This window comes from Lactuca saligna, chromosome 8 (assembly GCF_052625555.1).
Source record: "Lactuca saligna cultivar CGN05327 chromosome 8, ASM5262555v1, whole genome shotgun sequence".
Taxonomy (NCBI): domain Eukaryota; kingdom Viridiplantae; phylum Streptophyta; class Magnoliopsida; order Asterales; family Asteraceae; genus Lactuca; species Lactuca saligna.
This window is the reverse complement of record NC_136424.1, coordinates 260,991,842-261,009,089: the sequence shown is the minus strand read 5'-3', so window position 1 is coordinate 261,009,089 and position 17,248 is coordinate 260,991,842. Positions and strand designations below refer to the sequence as shown.

General features: G+C 36.1%; 1 protein-coding gene across 1 annotated transcript; it reads right to left on the bottom strand.

Annotated features, from left to right (window-relative positions):
* Positions 1-3,127: 3,127 nt before the first annotated feature.
* LOC145009019 (polygalacturonase-1 non-catalytic subunit beta-like) lies at positions 3,128-5,389 on the bottom strand. Its single transcript, XM_078967667.1, has 2 exons — positions 5,282-5,389; positions 3,128-5,159 (listed from the first exon to the last, which is right to left on the bottom strand). The coding sequence occupies exons 1-2, from the start codon at positions 5,336-5,338 to the stop codon at positions 3,327-3,329; spliced, it is 1,890 nt and encodes a 629-aa protein (XP_078823793.1). The 5' UTR covers positions 5,339-5,389; the 3' UTR covers positions 3,128-3,326.
* Between the last annotated feature and the right edge of the window lie 11,859 nt (positions 5,390-17,248).

The window sequence follows — 17,248 nt, the reverse complement described above, 5'->3', positions numbered from 1 at the left end:
TATCACTTTTGTTAATAATGAAGTGAGTTAACTATATTGGTTGCAATCTTAATTAAAGTACATTACTACACTTTGCAAATTACAAACATGAAATTCTCAAACTTGTAGAAAGCAACATGATAATACCAAAACATGATAGGTTAATGCGTGATAGCTTAATACAACGAAAAACAAGTAAACGATATTTTAGAAGTTTGAATTTCAAAGGAATACAATTTTAAGATAATTTAAAACAGCAAGATGCCATTTTAATCCAAAGAAAACTACATAACTCAATTAAAAAAACATTTGAAATCATATTCCTTTTACTCTAAAAAGGACAAAATAGAAATTTATAATCCACTCAAATTTCAAAGTTTAATGTCTTTTATAGGTTTTTAAAACTATAAGTCGAATGCCATAATACACAAAATATTTTTTTTTCTAAAAATCGGTAACATAAGCCCCCACACATTGTGTGGGCTTGATATATAATAATCAAGAAAATAATTTGTTTTAAGACATTTTAAAGTAACATGTTATAAATCAAAGTAAGCTTCTATAATCCATGAAAAATTCAAAGCACATCGGTTTTTAATAGTTTTTAGAAAATAAAGATAAAGGATGTATTAACACACTAACCAACAAAGTTTAGTGTAAAATGAGACTCGCCTAAATGAAGTGGGTATAAAATTGATAATTATTATCTCAACAAACATAGATAACAAAAGTGAATCAAAAAACCATGTGAAGGACCTCATGGAGCTTTAGCAAACCTGGACAAAAACTTTGTACTCTATTTTTTGATTTTGAGTTTTGGTTTATTTTTTTTTAGACATTTCAATATAATCAATAACAAGATATCTTTTTATGTTACTTTTTTTTTTTTTTTTTTTTTTTTTTTTTTTATTGTGTGATGTCTTTTATGACTTTATATGTTCACCACATTTTATATAGGTCATATACTAGCTGGAAAATGAAATACAAAAAGAAATAATTACCTAACTGTATCATTGGTATCTCTGTTCCCTTTAATTAAATAATTATATTTTTCATATGCTTTGAAAGAAAGTGTTCTTAGTGATATTTTGATCGGTTTGAAAATTAATGTTCAATGTTTTTTTTTGTTGATTGTATGTGCATGCTTCACATAATCAGCCATCACAGTGGCTTTTATTAAATAAGAATTTTGCGGAATATTCTACCAAACATATAACCAATGTAATCATATAATAATGTTGAACCTAGAAAATCAGTTATCTAATACACAAAATTCAAACACTAAATAGAAATCAAATCAAAGAATAGTGTATTGGAAAACATATTTTATGGCATGCAATTAAAAATCATATCAACCCTATATAATATACCCCAGAACCACGTATATACCGAAATTGTTTTATTTTTCTTTCATAATCACAACAATAGCTTAAAAGATAGATGATTATTTTTCTTACCATTCAAAAATGCTAGTGTCCGATTGATTTGATTTTGGGTGTACGACGACATCTATAGACCCATTCCGCAAATGCCCTGGAATAGATGAACAAGAAGGAAGTGATGGTGGTCAGTGGAAGTGTAGAACATAGATGTTCGACAGTCAATTATAAAGAACGACAGAGAAAGATGAACATAGAGACAAAATAGTTAACTGTCGATATTTACAGGAGATAAATATTTTATTTAATTAATTGATATACTTAATTAAAATATAAATTACTAATATATCTTTAATCAGGTTTTTAAAATGATTGATTTATATTAAACCGTATAATAGATAGTTAAAATATAGAGGAAATTACTCGAATGGTCCCTATGGTTTGGAGTAATTTGAACGTTTGGTCCCTAACTTATTTTTTTAACTCGGAAGGTCCATACGGTTTGTTTTTGTTATGCATTTGGTCCTTAGTATTTATTTTTGTTATGAGCTTAGTCCCTGTCTTACCTAAAAATGCTATTATTTAAATAGGGAAAAAAATTATGGGATAGGTAAAATAAAGCGATGGAGTGCGTTGAGGATGTGTTTATTTAAATAAATTATAAAATCAAGGATAAAATAGTTTTTTTAGATAAGATAGGGATCAACTGCATAACAAAAACAAACAATATGGACCTTTCGAGTTAAAAAAATAAGTTAGAGACCAAACGCGCAAATTACCCTAAACTATAGGGACCATTCGTGTAATTTACTCTAAAATATATAAACCTTTTCACTCTCTCTCTCTCTCTCTATATATATATATATATATATATATATATATATATATATATATATATATATATATATATATATATATATATATATATATATATATATATATATATATATATATATATATATATATATATATATATATATATATATATAACTTTTGGTGATGGCCCGATATAAGGAATAACATGATCAATTATTAAGAAGATAATGTATGAAAAAATAATTAAAATTCAATGACAAATTACAAAAGGACAATGATTGATAGTACTAATGGTTATATATAAGGTTCTAAATAAACCGAATGAGTGAAACGAGATTTGATTAATACTAACACACAAACAAATATATTTTGTTGATTATGTTCGTTCGTTCATTTAATAAATTATTTAATTGTTTATGTTGGATTAGTAAGGTGCTAAACAAACGAATACAAAAGAAAGAATATGAACTAACGTAAATGAACACATATAAACGAAACATGAACAACCTAAATGCCCAAAATAAAGATGAATAACACATACTAACATTCCAACAAAGAACCATACATAAATATATGAACAAACAAACAAAAATAGTAGAAAATATGAAAGACAAACATAACTAACGAACAACACCAATGTTACATTTGAAAATAATTCCGTATGACTCAGACTCACGAATTTATATTAATTCCGTGTTTTATTTATATAATTAAATGTTATCTTAATCGTTTACAAACTAGTAAAATGATTTTCTTTCAAATGCCTTTTGACTAAATATTATAAATTATCAAGTTCAACATCTATCGTCAAGACAAAATCCAGTTGTAATCTTTTGCAACTTTGTGTATGTTGTTTACGGTATTATACAAAATAATATGAGAATATAAGCATCAGTGAATCACGATAAAATTAAATGTTTACTAAGCCAGAGCTTAAAATATCGACATACTCCTTTAATATTTTCATATTTCGGGTTCTGATCATTTCTCCTTAATTCAGTAGAAAACAAACAAGTCATTACAATATTAAAAACAAAAAATTTAAAATGATATAAGCGAATAGAATAGTAATCTCCTATGGTTCGAACAAGAGGTTCACTTTTGCACCCGACCCGGTTCCAACCAAACTCTGACCCAAACCCAAATGGTTTTTTAATCTGAAACAGCCCAAGTCATATCGTTCTCAAAGATCCAATGACAAACTTCAATCTTCCCAGGCTCCGACCCGAGTGAAAGAAAAGCTCCATGGGTCGGACTCCAAGCTGACGTGTCAATATGACAGATGGCAACACCATGATTAATCTTGGAGGATGTATTCGGGTCAAGTAGATCCGCTTCGTAGACCCGTACCTTGGGAACCGAGTGACAGTAATATAGCAGGTAAGGGAACAAGCTCTGGTGGCAAGACACCGACTTCGTTATTTTACCGCCGTTAATCTTTTTAATTGACCCGACTTTTACCTTCTTAGCCGACCCGTTTGTGTTGTCGGTTGTCCGAACGACGACATCCCGTCCAAGCACTGACGTGGCAAAATCGATCATGTCCTCAACCGATCCGACACACCGTTTTGACTCACCTTGACTCGGTTTCCGTTCACACTCGCTCAATCCTTCAGAGATTAAACTCGCCATGCTTGAGTTATCCTCAGCGTGAAAAATCTTCTTTAAATCGGCGAGTTTGGAGGACGAAAATGGTAATTTTGAAAGAATTACCCGGGGTAAAAATGACCTTTTAGGCATCTTATCACGAATGTCCGGCATGGGCATTATCGTCCCGGATTTTAACATACTCTCCCTGAAAAATTTACCCGGTTCGATCCACTTATTTACAGGTTTGCCACTGGCGGCTGATTTCGTCTTCATTGCTCCTACACGCGCCGCCGACCCCTTTGTCGCGTAGGTAGCAAAAGAAGCCCTCTTCTTGTCGGCGTAATCTTTGAATGTATTGTTAACACCGTAGCCTTTAAACCCAAATTTCTGGTTTGTGACGGTGCCTCCGCCGTAGCCGGAGAATGTATCGGTGCCTTCGTTGAAGGAATTCCCGTAATTTGAAAACTTCAAGTCCGCCGCGTTGGAGCTTTTGGCGTATGATTTGAAATTATCGTCACCGACATTGGATTGATCTCTGTAACTCGTGAATGAATCGACGGCGGCGTTACCGCTGTCCGCGTAGCTCTTGAAATTGTTCTCGGGAACGTTGCCGTTTTCCCCATAAGAAGTGAAAGAATCGTTTGCGCCGTTGCCGTTCTCGCCGTAATTGGAAAACGTCGAGCCGATGACGTTGGAATTGTTACCGTATGATTTGAATTCATTCTCGGCGCCGTTTCCCTTTTTCCCGTAACTAGTGAAGGATTGATCGCCGGCGTTTGCGTTCTCGGAGTAAGATTTGAAGGTCTGGACACGCCCATTGACGTCGTCGGAGTATGAGGTGAATCTCATGGTGGGTACATTGACGTCTTGGGCGTAGCTTGTGAAGTCTCCGGTGCCTCCGGTGGCTTTTGTGCCGTAGGTATTGAAGCTCTGGTCAGGAACGTTTGTGTCTCGGGCATAAGTGGAAAACTTATCGCCATGGCCCACTGAGTCACGTGAATACCGCCGGAACGAGTCAAGAGCCGAGTTGCCGTCATTGGAGTAATTTTTGAAGGAATCAAATCCACCAAGACGACCTGACCCGTAGTTAGTAAAGTTCTTCTCGGAGTACTCTTTAAAGTTCACATCACCGGAATGTTTCTCCAGACTGGGTCCCACGTCGGGGAAGCACAGTAAATTCGCGGCGGAGCAGAACGATGGGAGGTTGGTGGAGAGAGAGTGCTGGTTAGCCGCAAGTTTTGAAAACGCCGCCGACTGCACGGCGGTTAGCGGCGAAGCTTTCTCGATTAAGAACGAGGGTTTGGGTAAATCATTTGAGATCTGTTTCTTCCAGTATCGGATTACATACGCCTTTGGAGTAAATGGGTCTTCTGCTTTTCCGGCGAGAACAAGAACCTGCAAAAGTCAATCCATGGAAGTAAGAATGCGGGTTCCGATAATTGAATAATTACAGAAACTGATGATGGAAATGAAGATTCGTGCAATGTGGGAAATGCTTGAATTGGGGAAGAACTTACATTGATTGAAGAGAAGATGAGAATCAAGAAAGGGATTGAGTTCTTGAATTTGGGCATTTTGCCAGTGTGAAGATGATAGTGGATTTGGTTTTTGGTTGGAGGTGAGAGCTTTATAGTGAAAATTTTGAATGACTTTTTTTTTTTTTTTTTTTTTTTTTTTTTTTTTTTTTTTGTATTTTTGTACTTTTTAATTTTTAAAAATTTTCCATAAATAAATAAGACTCCCTCTCACATATTAAATTTAAATAATATTGGAATATACACTTTTCTAAACCACTTTATTTTGAACTCGAAAGCAAATTGCATATGTATGTTTGTATTATTTTAAGTTATAAGTTGACAATACTTGTGTCTAATTATTATTAGTGTATATATATATATATATATATATATATATATATATATATATATATATATATATATATATATATTGCTTACCTTTTTGTTTTAAATAAATGTAATGCTTATAAAAGGTATTAATTAATCATAATTAAATTTAAAATTCATTAATAGTTTTCATAATTAACGTATTTCAAATTTAATTATGATAGTATTTTTCATAATTAATACTTTTTATATGTACGCTTAGGACATATATTATAAAATCCCATAATAATAAATATAAGATTTGTTATGGAAGCTGATATTTTTGTATATTTAGAAAATAAACTTATTTTTATATGCACTTGATATTACATGTTTACTCACCCTGATTTCATACGTTATGTTCCAACCAAGTTTAGTGATCTAGCTTTAAAAGTGTAATAGGGAAACTTATTTAAGTATTAGAGTCCATAATATATTTGTCCAATTACCCCATATATACACCAACAATTACCAACTAAAATACCATTCTTATGCTACCAAGTACCAACGAGTGTACAACAACACCAACGATGCATGTTCATTTTTAATCATCAAACCCAACCAGGCTCAAGGACCCAAAACTTCATGAGCCAAAAACTCATGAATTCCGCATTTTGACTACAATCCAACTACAACCCTCACAATATATACCAACATATAAATCTATTCACACTCATGTCAACACAACCTTAATGAACTTAGCGAACATAAATAGTTGGAACAAATTTAGAACATGCAACTCATAGAAAACAATCGCTCTCCTTAAAGGATAATTAATATAAATTTCTAATTATTCCAAAGGATTTATGTATAACTCAAAAGTTATCAAACCGATCTATCCTTTTATTTATATATTTATATATCTGTATATTTATATCTAAATATATCTATATATCTATATATAATTATTAAAAAATATTTTTACTAATTTGGTGGACAATATTAAATTAATGTAAAAAAATAAATTCTAATAATAAATTAAGTAAACTACAATATTAACATATCATATTTTATTTCTATTTATAAAATTATGAGTTTAACTTTTTAACATATTATAGTTAATCTATTAGTTTAAATATATTGTTGTACGTGAGCAATTGTCATTATAAAGTCACAACTTTTATAAAATTTATAATTTTATACAAAATAGTTAAATTATTAATTTTAATATAATGTTAAATGGTTAATTTAAATAAAAATTTCAGTTAAATTTGAAAAAAATTAAGATTGCTTTATAAATAGTTAAAAGTTATAAATTATAATGTTAAACCTAAATTAACAAAAAAACCATGAAACTCTTTTTTATAATCATTAATTTTTTTTTGAAATATATAGCCTAAAAATAACTTACAATAGGAATAATTAAAAGTAATATGATATAAATGTCACACCTCGAAACCGAAGGCGGAAACGTTCCGGGGTGGAGGTGACTTCATGTGAATATCATAACCAATGTACATAGTAAGAGAATTAAAACACAAAACATTACATTACATTACATAGATTTCATTACATCAGTTGAAAAGTAAAGTAGTACAAGTTTCATAGATACATAGTTTAAACAAAAGAAAGACGTGACTTCCATTCGCTCCGTCTTCTGCAAAAGGTTGCGGGATACCTGTCTAAGTAGAACCTGAGAATACAAGCATTTTAAAAATCAGCATAAAGCTGGTGAGTTCATAAGCGGTTTGTTTTTATGAAAATGCACGAGTTCCTTTGGTTTCCTGAAAAAGCGGTTATCCAAGAAAATCCCATATTTTCTTAAAAGTAAAGTTTACCAATTCCAAATTGTAATGTAAAAGATGTACACTGAAATCATAATTGTTCTTGTGAATTGTAAAGTTTAGTTATCTAACTTGTTATACTTTTCTGGTTACGTACTACTGTTACTCAGGAAAATCCTATATTTTCCTACATGTGTGTGTATGAACTGTTACCGGTTCTGATTATGTTCAATGTTATCCCCAGGAAAACCCCATGTTTTCCTGAATGTGTGTGTGTGTGAACTGTTACCGATTCTGATTATGTTCAATGTTATCCCCAGGAAAACCCCATGTTTTCCTAAATGTGTGTGTGTGTGAACTGTTACCGATTCTGATTATGTTCAATGTTATCCCCAGGAAAACCCCATGTTTTCCTGAATGTGTGTGTGTGAACTGTTACCGATTCTGATTATGTTCAATATTATCCCCAGGAAACCCCCATGTTTTCCTGAATGCGTGTGTGTGAACTGTTACCGATTCTGTAGGTGCGAACTATTACTGATTTCCGATTATCCTCAAACGTACATTAGTTTTACTACGTAAATAAAACTAATAAATAAGTGTAAAGCGTTAACAATCTTGATTGCGAGTCCTTAACCATACTTCAGACTAGATATGACTCGGGTCGTGGCCAATATCCTTTCTATGACTTTCGTCACCCTTGAACCTTTCGGTTCGGCTGTAGCTAGCAGCCAGGTGCGGGATTGTCAGTCCCGTATAGATCTATACACTCAAGCCACACTCTCCTACGTTCGGAGATTCTGGTTACAGGGGTAGTCCTCCACTCTCTCGAGCCAAGGAAGTGTTATAGAGGACGTGTCTCCAATCTTTAAGATTTCCCTTTACTTCTCGTGCCTAGGGAAGTAATATCTATGACTATCTAAGTTCTAATGGATCATGTCCTTTACACTCGAGCCTAGGTGTTTTATTAAGGACATTACAATGTTTTATGTATTCTAAAGGTGTCTGTCCTTTACACTCGAGCCTAGGTGTGTTATTAAGGACATTACGATTGATTTATGTTTTCTAATGGTGTCTGTCTTTTATACTCGTGCCTAGGGTATTTTATTACAGACTTTACATATGATTTATAATCTCAATCAATATAAGTGTGAACAATCAATTGTAAAGTATACAACATAACAGTATATAATAAGAATTGAAAATCGGTTTGAACAAACAATTCTGCGAGTTAAAACAGTTTGTTAGTAAGTTTTCAATTCTTAAAAGTGCGAGGATTATGAAACCATTTAAAATGAAATAATGAATTTAAGTACAAGATATCCTTGTACTTTTGCTTGTATTCCCCCTGAAAACATTTAAAAACCATTGAAAAAGGGTAGGGGTATGAACTTACTAGACGAGGAAAAGGTGTCGACTAGGATGCTAAACATCGGATCGAGGCTTAAAAACGTGCGAGGCTCCTATGTAATATGAAATGATACACAAATGTATCTAATTAGACTTTAAATCACTAATTAGATAAGATTATACGCTCCAAGATACAAAAACACTTAAATAAAGTGTTAGAAGTGGTCCGGGTAGCATCTAAGGGTGTGTAGGGCCTAGATAAAGAGTTTACGGTTTATGAAGATGCTCCTGGGGAGTTTACTACCTTAAACACATGAGTTTACTATCTTAAACTCATATTTGTTAATGAAACATGCGTGTTTGTGGTTGAAGGTTAAGCATACAAGGTTCTAGGTTTAATTCCAAGCCATACAAGGTGTTAAAGGCACTTTAACACCCATTTGAAGAGTTTATGGTCCAAGGAGATGAGTTTACGGTCTAATAATGTTCTTGGACCGTAAACTCAAGTTTGATCCATTTACATATGTTTTGGTGCATCACATGAAGGATTATAAGGTTCTACACTCTCATGGAAGCATCATGGAAGCATTTGGAAATGTTTAGGGGCATTTTGACACTGTAAAAGGAGTTTATGGTCCATGAATGTGGGTTTAAGGTCCAAACATGTTCTTGGACCATAAACTCATGTCCAATACTCAAATGGTACGAATTTGGGGTCCTAAGTTCATGCATGCAACTTTCTAAGCCATATCTAAGCACTAGAATGGGTTTGGAGGGGTTTTAGGGCTTCAAAACCCTCTCAAGGGGTGTTCACGGTTTTAGGAGGGTCCCTAGACCGTAAACACTTGTTCTTGGGTGTTTTTGGAAGTTTCAAACATGAATTTTCATGCCAAACAAGTTAAACAACAAGCTAGGATGAAGTACTTACCAAATGGAAGTTTGAAATAGAGTTTTTGGATGAATTTTGAATTCTAGAGAGAGAGAGTAGTAAGAGAAAGTGTTTAGAGAGAGAGAAAAAACTTCAAAATGATGTCACTCACTCCCTTATATAGGGGCTGAGTTTATGGCCCGGTGGAATTCTACCCGATACTGCCGTTAGACGGTGCTTTTGGTCGTACCCGATAAATTGTCGTAATCACGACTTAAATGAAACTAATAATTTTCCAAATAAATATGGAAAATATTTTAATGTTTTTAACGCATCCCGACACTTATGAAACCGAATTAAAAGTCACGATTAATTTAATTTAACTCTAAGGTTAACGGAAAAATTTGAATACGAACGGTTTTATTTACCGGGAACGGTTTATAGTGACGGAATAAACTACGGGTTGTTACATTATCCCCCCGTTAGAGGGAATTTTGTCCCGAAATTCAAGAATTAAGATACAAGTTATGGAAAGGGATGTGGATGTGTCTGTTGTATCGGGTGTTTGCGCTCTCAAGTGAATTCAGGTTCTCGCTTGGAATTCCAGCGAACCTTCACTAACGGGACGTGATTTGTCCAAGAGAGATTACTAAGGTTTCACCGGATAGGCACTTCTAAAGATTTGGGACATGGAAGACAGGATGGATGTTGCTAAGTTCTGAACGTACTCGGAGTTTGAAGGCTACGGGGTTGATCCTAATGAGGATCTCGAAGGGTCTAATGTACCACTAGTTAAGCTTTTTGTGCTTTCCATAGTGTGTCATGTCTTTCTAGGACGAGATCTTTAACAAGACATGATCTCCAACCTGAAATTCTAGAGGTTTCCATTGTATGTTGACGGAATTCTTCTATCGATGTAGTGAAGTTTTCAATTGTTCTCGGGTCTAGATGATCTTCTTGATGGTTTCGCGGATGGTTTCAGAACTAGTGTGGGTACTACCGGGGAATTGACTCTTGGCTAGCTGCGTGTCTTCTACCTTGACCTAACACAAGCGAATCTGCACTTTTTACTCCAACAAAAGGGTACACCTTTCCGTGTCGGAGTGGTTAAGGGTTTGGTGATTCTGGAAGAATTTCTGAATAGGTCTGCAATAATAGTCAGAGAAACCCAAGAATTGATAGGTTTTCTATGGGTATCTTCGGTGCCGACCAATTCTCTATTGCTTTGACCTTATGAGGATCCACGTGTATGTTTTCATTGCTCACTACATGACCAAGTGAAAAATGGTTTGACCAAAGGGTATCAATACGAACTCTTAGTGATCATATCGAGTACTGAATACTATCTTGGAAGCATTATCCTTGCGAGTTCGTAGCTGATGATGTCTCGACCTAGGGTTTATCTTCGAGGAGTAGCTAGCTCCTGAATTTTATCGAAGAAGTCATCTACTCGGGAAAGAGGATATCGATTTTAGCGGTTAACTCATTAAGTCGAATGGATAACTCCTGCATTTCTGCTGGGGCAAAAATGGTACGGAGATTTGGCTGCAAAAGTAGTTCCAGGGATTAGATTGATACGAGACTCGATTTGGCATTTGGGAGGAATTCTCAGGAGCTTTTCAGGAATACTACAGTTTTTGGGGATGCTCTAGAGGTCTTTAACTTCTTGTTTCTCGGTGATTGCATGGACTAGGAATACCTGATACTCCTTTTTGCATAAGTTTTTCGAGCTTTGATACAGAAAATGATGCGAAGATGTGGGCTAGGTTTGACATCATATATCATGCGGGTTCGGTCAGAGAGGAAATTGAGATGAATAGCTTTTTCGTAACAAAGTGTATCAGTATGATCAGGACTCAACTGATACATGCCAAAGATAACATCAAAGCTCTTTATTGAAACTGACATCAGGTCAATAAGGAAAGAATGATTACTCAATGTAGGGATATAGCTTAAGGATAAGTCGTTAGTACACTCATTCTCACTGGTAACCATATTGACATCAAATGTTTCAGTTATTAGACGAGGACTATGTTTACGAAGATAATTGAATGAATGACTAATAATTTTTTTTGACACTAGATTCGAAAAGAATGCGAGCATAAGAATTGTCTAGAAGAAATATACCCGCGACGGTGGTGGGATCAGCGGCTGCCTCCTCTTGCTTCACAACTAAAACTATCTCGACGTTGCTAACGTTGTTAGTGGTTGCTGCTTTTTGGCAGTTTCTCTTGAAATGCCCGATCTTTCCACAACCATAGCAGGCTCGAACAGTACTCGATCCATAAGCTTGATTGATTAGACGAACTGGTGTTCTGCAGGTTCGAGTGGAGTGGCCCTTTGTGCCACATCTTTTGCAGATTAACTCATGACATGGGTCAGGTATACGATGGTGATAACTGCACCTGTTGCACCAAGGGTGATTGCCAGCATACCTAGTGATAGGTGCTTGAGCTGTAGGTGCAACTATTGGAGTAGCGGTAGCTTGAACTGTAGACACAGCAACAGGAGTAGCGGCAGCTTGAACTGCCATAGCTTCATGCCTCTTGGAGGGTCCTTGTGAACTCTGACCCTTTCGCTTTTTCCAGAATGCCTTCTTACTCTTTTTACGCTCGTTCTGATGCTCTTGAACATTTTCATGGTTTTGGGGGTTGGTGATACTTCCTGGTCCACTGAATCTGTTAGAGAGCAAATATGTCACTATGGCAGCCACTGCGGCCGACATAGCCAACTGGGTCATCATTGGATCGAATGGAGGAGGTGGCGACGGAGGGCTATTGTTACTTGAACTGGATCCTTCCTTCAAAGACATTTCGATCTAAAGTGATTAGGAAAAAGAGGATGATAAGTCCTCTGCATTAATTCAAGAGATATGAAACAGGGATATCTCTTTATGACAGACATATAACTTTATTAAGCGATAGGGCAGGAATGAATTATCAAGGCAGATAAACTATCGCTAAAGGAATGATCGAAGGACAACGCTTGAACAAGAATTTTCTACGACAAAGATGGATCTAGAAATAGTCCCATAGTATTTCATGATTCACTGCGACGACGATTCGTTGTTTGGGATATTTAGGTAAGTTTTAGGCATGCTGAATACCGCAGTCACTCCCAGGCACATGTTGGCCGTGTCTCGAATGAATATAGTTGATCAGGCTATATTGACCCTAGACACAGCTACATAACTGCCCAGGTTTAACTGTAGCATACAACACCCATTTACTTATGTTTTGTTCTACTTGTAGTTACGGATCTCGGCGGTTAGGTATACTTGTATGTTTTTGAAAACACTTATCTTTTGAAGTATAATTTTAGTTCAGAGCACTTAGGCCACTTAATGTTTATATTCTTATACCATCTAGGTTTGGTATACTCAATTCACTATAAACAAGGGCTCTAATACCAATCTGTCACACCCTGAAACCGAAGGCGGAAACGTTTCGGGGTGGAGGTGACTTCATGTGAATATCATAACCAATGTACATAGTAAGCGAAGTAAAACAAAAAACATTACATTACATTACATAGATTTCATTACATCAGTTGAAAAGTAAAGTAGTACAAGTTTCATAGATACATAGTTTAACGAAAAGAAAGACGTGACTTCCATTCGCTCCGTCTTCTACAAAAGGCTGCGGGGTACCTGTCTAAGTAGAACCTGAGAATACAAGCATTTAAAAAATCAGCATAAAGCTGGTGAGTTCATAAGCGGGTTTGAAAATGCACGAGTTCCTTTGGTTTCCTGAAAAAACGGTTATCCAAGAAAATCCCATATTTTCTTAAAAGTAAAGTTTACCAATTCCAAATTGTAATGTAAAAGATGTACACTGAAATCATAATTGTTCTTGTGAATTGTAAAGTTTAGTTATCTAACTTGTTATACTTTTCTGGTTACGTACTACTGTTACTCAGGAAAATCCTATATTTTCCTACATGTGTGTGTGTGAACTGTTACCGGTTCTGATTATGTTCAATGTTATCCCCAGGAAAACCCCATGTTTTCCTGAATGTGTGTGTGTGAACTGTGACCGATTTTGATTATGTTCAATGTTATTCCCAGGAAAACCCCATGTTTTCATGGGAACAAGGTTGGATATGAGTACAACCTATATCAGTGGAGGAAGCTTAGATGATTAAGCACTCCCAGTTGTGGTAGGAAAACTTGCCAATTAGGCTTATCAATCCGGAGTCCAAGCAAATCGGATTCGAGAGGTTGACATAGTGATGGAAGATAACACAGCTGCTATTCGTCGCCTACACATGCTACAAGGGAATGCTCAACTCCACACCAACTTCCTGCAGGAGCAAATGACAGCAGTTCTCTCCGAAATGAGGGATTTGAGGGAGCAACAAGTTGCATTTGACAACCGTCTCATGGGAGCCTAGCAATCGGATGTAGATTCAAGCTACAAGCGTAATCCGCACATCAAGTAGTGCTTTCCTAACTCCCAAATTTTAATATAGAATAGGACCATCGGCTAAAAGTCTTACTTTCTTTAACATTCTGTAATCGGAGACCTTTAGAAAGGTCAAAAAAAATTTCTAACTTCGGATGTAACGCAACCATATGTTTAATATATATAGGAATATCTCGTTCGTGTGTTAATTATGTGCATTTCATTCAAGTTCATGAGTTTATTTATTACTATTCAAACTCCATTCGTAAATAAAACTCAAAGCCCTGTGTAGGTCAAACCAAATTCTTGAACTATTAAAGATAGTTAAATCATTATCATTCAACTCTCAACCACCAAAACTTATAATCTTTCATTTTTATTTCTTGGCAGTGCGATTCCTCCTTGTCCATACCTAAGAACCAGACTGGGCACAGTACGAACACCACCTCCACCACCAACTTATGATCCGGCCATGGTCCAGGCTCCTATCAGAGCAGCAGTAACTGCCGCCATCTCACAAATAAACTCCAATGGGAATGGAGGGGCAGGAAGTAGCACAAATCATTCCAACCGTGACATCGGTCATGGTCACATAAGGGAATGTACTTACAAGGAGTTCTCCAATGCAAAGCCAAAAACTTTTAATGGAACTCAAGGAGTCATTGCACTGATGCAATGGTTCGTAAAGACATAAACGGTCTTTGAGATCTGCTCTTGCCATGAAGCAAGCAAAGTCAAGTTCGCTGCTTGCACCCTCACTGATCGAGCCCTCATCTGGTGGGAAATCCATGTGAAGACCGTGACTCTCACCGTCGCTAACACCATAAGTTAGGAGGATTTGAAGGTCCTACTACTGGAGGAATACTGCCCAATGGGCGAGATACAAAAGCTAGAGCAGGAGCTCTGGAACCTAAAGAAGACTGGGTCTGACCTAGTCGCCTACACGGCCAGGTTCAGCGACCTTGATACCTTATTCCTAATCATGGTCAACCCATAACCGAAAAAGGTTGAGAGGTACATTTGGGGGTTGTCACCCCAGATTTAAGGTCGTGTTTTGGCCTCCGACCCTATCACTTTCAACAGCGCTAAGCGCCTGGCTCAGTGAGTCATCGACCACGGGGTCAAGCAGGGTACTGTTGAAAATAATGCTGATCCATCAAAAGATGTACAGGGTCAGGGAATCCCTTGGAACAAGAGAAGGGGACAAACCCTACAGGGTAACCCCAAGAAACAACAAGTGGTATGAAAGAACATAATTTTGTGGTTTGAGCTACGCATCATTTTGTATAGATGATAGTGTCTTTTTAGAAGTGTCTATGTGGTTTAGTGTAATGTGTGCTGCCACACATGTGTGTGCGGCCGCACACAGTGTGTGCGACAGCACACATGTGTTTGGCTGCACTCTCTTGTGCTGGTGTGAGGAGTACTATTTATAGCAACTGAGGTGTGTCAGATTGTACTGATTTTGCTGGTATCAGAACTCTGTTGCAGTTGTACTTTTCTCAAGATGTACTTGACATTTACTGAATATAGATGTGTGCATGCTTGATTTTAATTCTTCTTCTTCTACATCTCTCCTTTATTATAATTAAGTTCATTGATTACTGAATTGAATCATTAAATTTGGGACTTACAATTGGTATCAGAGCCAATTTGGTATCAATTGAAGTTACTTTTGAGTGTGAGAATGCAAAATTTCACTATTTTAAGTATTTTGATAGAAGTACTGTTGAAGGTTTGCTGCCAACTGTTGAATGTTTGCTAGCAACTGTTGAAGGTTTGTTGCTAACTGTTGAAGGTTTGTTGCGAATAGTGTGTGCGGTGGAGCGTATCTGTTAACTGTGTGCGGTTAAAGTGTTTGCTGTTGAAGTTTGTGTTTTTAATTGTGTGCGGTTAAAGTGTTTGTTGTGTTGAAGTTTGTGCTGTTAACTGTGTGCGCTTAAGGTGTTTGATGTTGATATTAAATGTGTGTGGTTAATATTTGTGTACGTCCTGCTCAGTGTGCGGCTCGGAGTATACGACTCGGTGTGTGCGGCTCAGTGTGCGCCTTGGTGTGCGGCTCGATTCGGTGTGCAGCCAGCTAGGTGTGTGCGGTTAAAGTGTGTACGCTTAAGAGTGTTAGTGTGCGGTTGAAGATTGCTCAAATGTAATCTCAAAACATGATTGCTCATCAAGATTTGGATGCAATTATGGGAACCACTACTCGTATTCCTAGATTGCTATCAGTTGAAGGATTTCCTGAATGGAAATACCGAATTGAAAAGATACATCAAAATGAAGGATTTCAAAATTTGGAGAAGCATTTTATGAGGACCAATTCGGATTACTTCTACTCTAGAAGATGACACGGTAATTGACAAACAGATTGAAAATTACACTAATGATGATTTTGAAAGAATTGAAGAACAAAAAAAGGCACTTGACACACTCACTATGGCGTTGTCTCCTGAAATTGCACAAGGATTTCGTGAATATACATCAGCAAAAGCATTATGGGAAGCGCTCATAGAAGTTTATGAAGGAAATGAAGACATGAATCAAAGCCGACAAGACATGCTCCGACAGAAATTCAACATGTTCAATTTTGTAGTGGGAGAAACATTGGAAAATCAATTGCAAAGATTTATCACACTAACCACTGAAATGAGCTCCGCATGTGTAATGGTTACTAGGTATGAAATCAACATGAAATTACTAAATTCTCTTCCAAAATCATGGGACATGAGTGTCTTGGTGATTAAAAAGACAAAAGACCTGAACTGTTTAAGCTTGTCTGAAACAATGGCAATCATCAAAGCTTGCGATCTTGATGATAAACAAAGGGAAATCAACCATGTCAATTCGTACTCTTCAGCCAATCTTGGAATTCAAAACAACAACACCACTTTTTCAAGCTTCACCACTCATCAAAATACTCAAATCTAGGTTCCCCAAGTTCAACCTCATGCAATCCATCAAAACATACCATACATCATACCTAAAATGCAACAAACTCAAATCCCTCAGACCGTATCTCAAGTTGGTTCTAGTGTTATTCCTTCCACAAATGTTTCAGTTCAATCTCATAGAATTGGTTCCCAAAGTTCATTTACAAAGGAAAAGGAGGAAAATATGGCTCTAGCTACTGGGTTAGTGAACTGCTACAATGCTTTTGTTGCTGGAGACCTCTCTCCACAACTCTCATTCACTGATCTTGATAAAATTCATCCTGAAGATGTGGAAGAGATGGATATTACTTGGCAAATGGAAATGGATG

Coding starts and splice junctions, on each gene's coding strand:
- LOC145009019 (XM_078967667.1), bottom strand. CDS start 5,338: ATGCCCAAATTCAAGAACTCAATCCCTTTCTTGATTCTCATCTTCTCT. Junction 5,160..5,281: donor TCATCTTCTCTTCAATCAAT/GTAAGTTCTTCC, acceptor TGACTTTTGCAG/GTTCTTGTTCTCGCCGGAAA.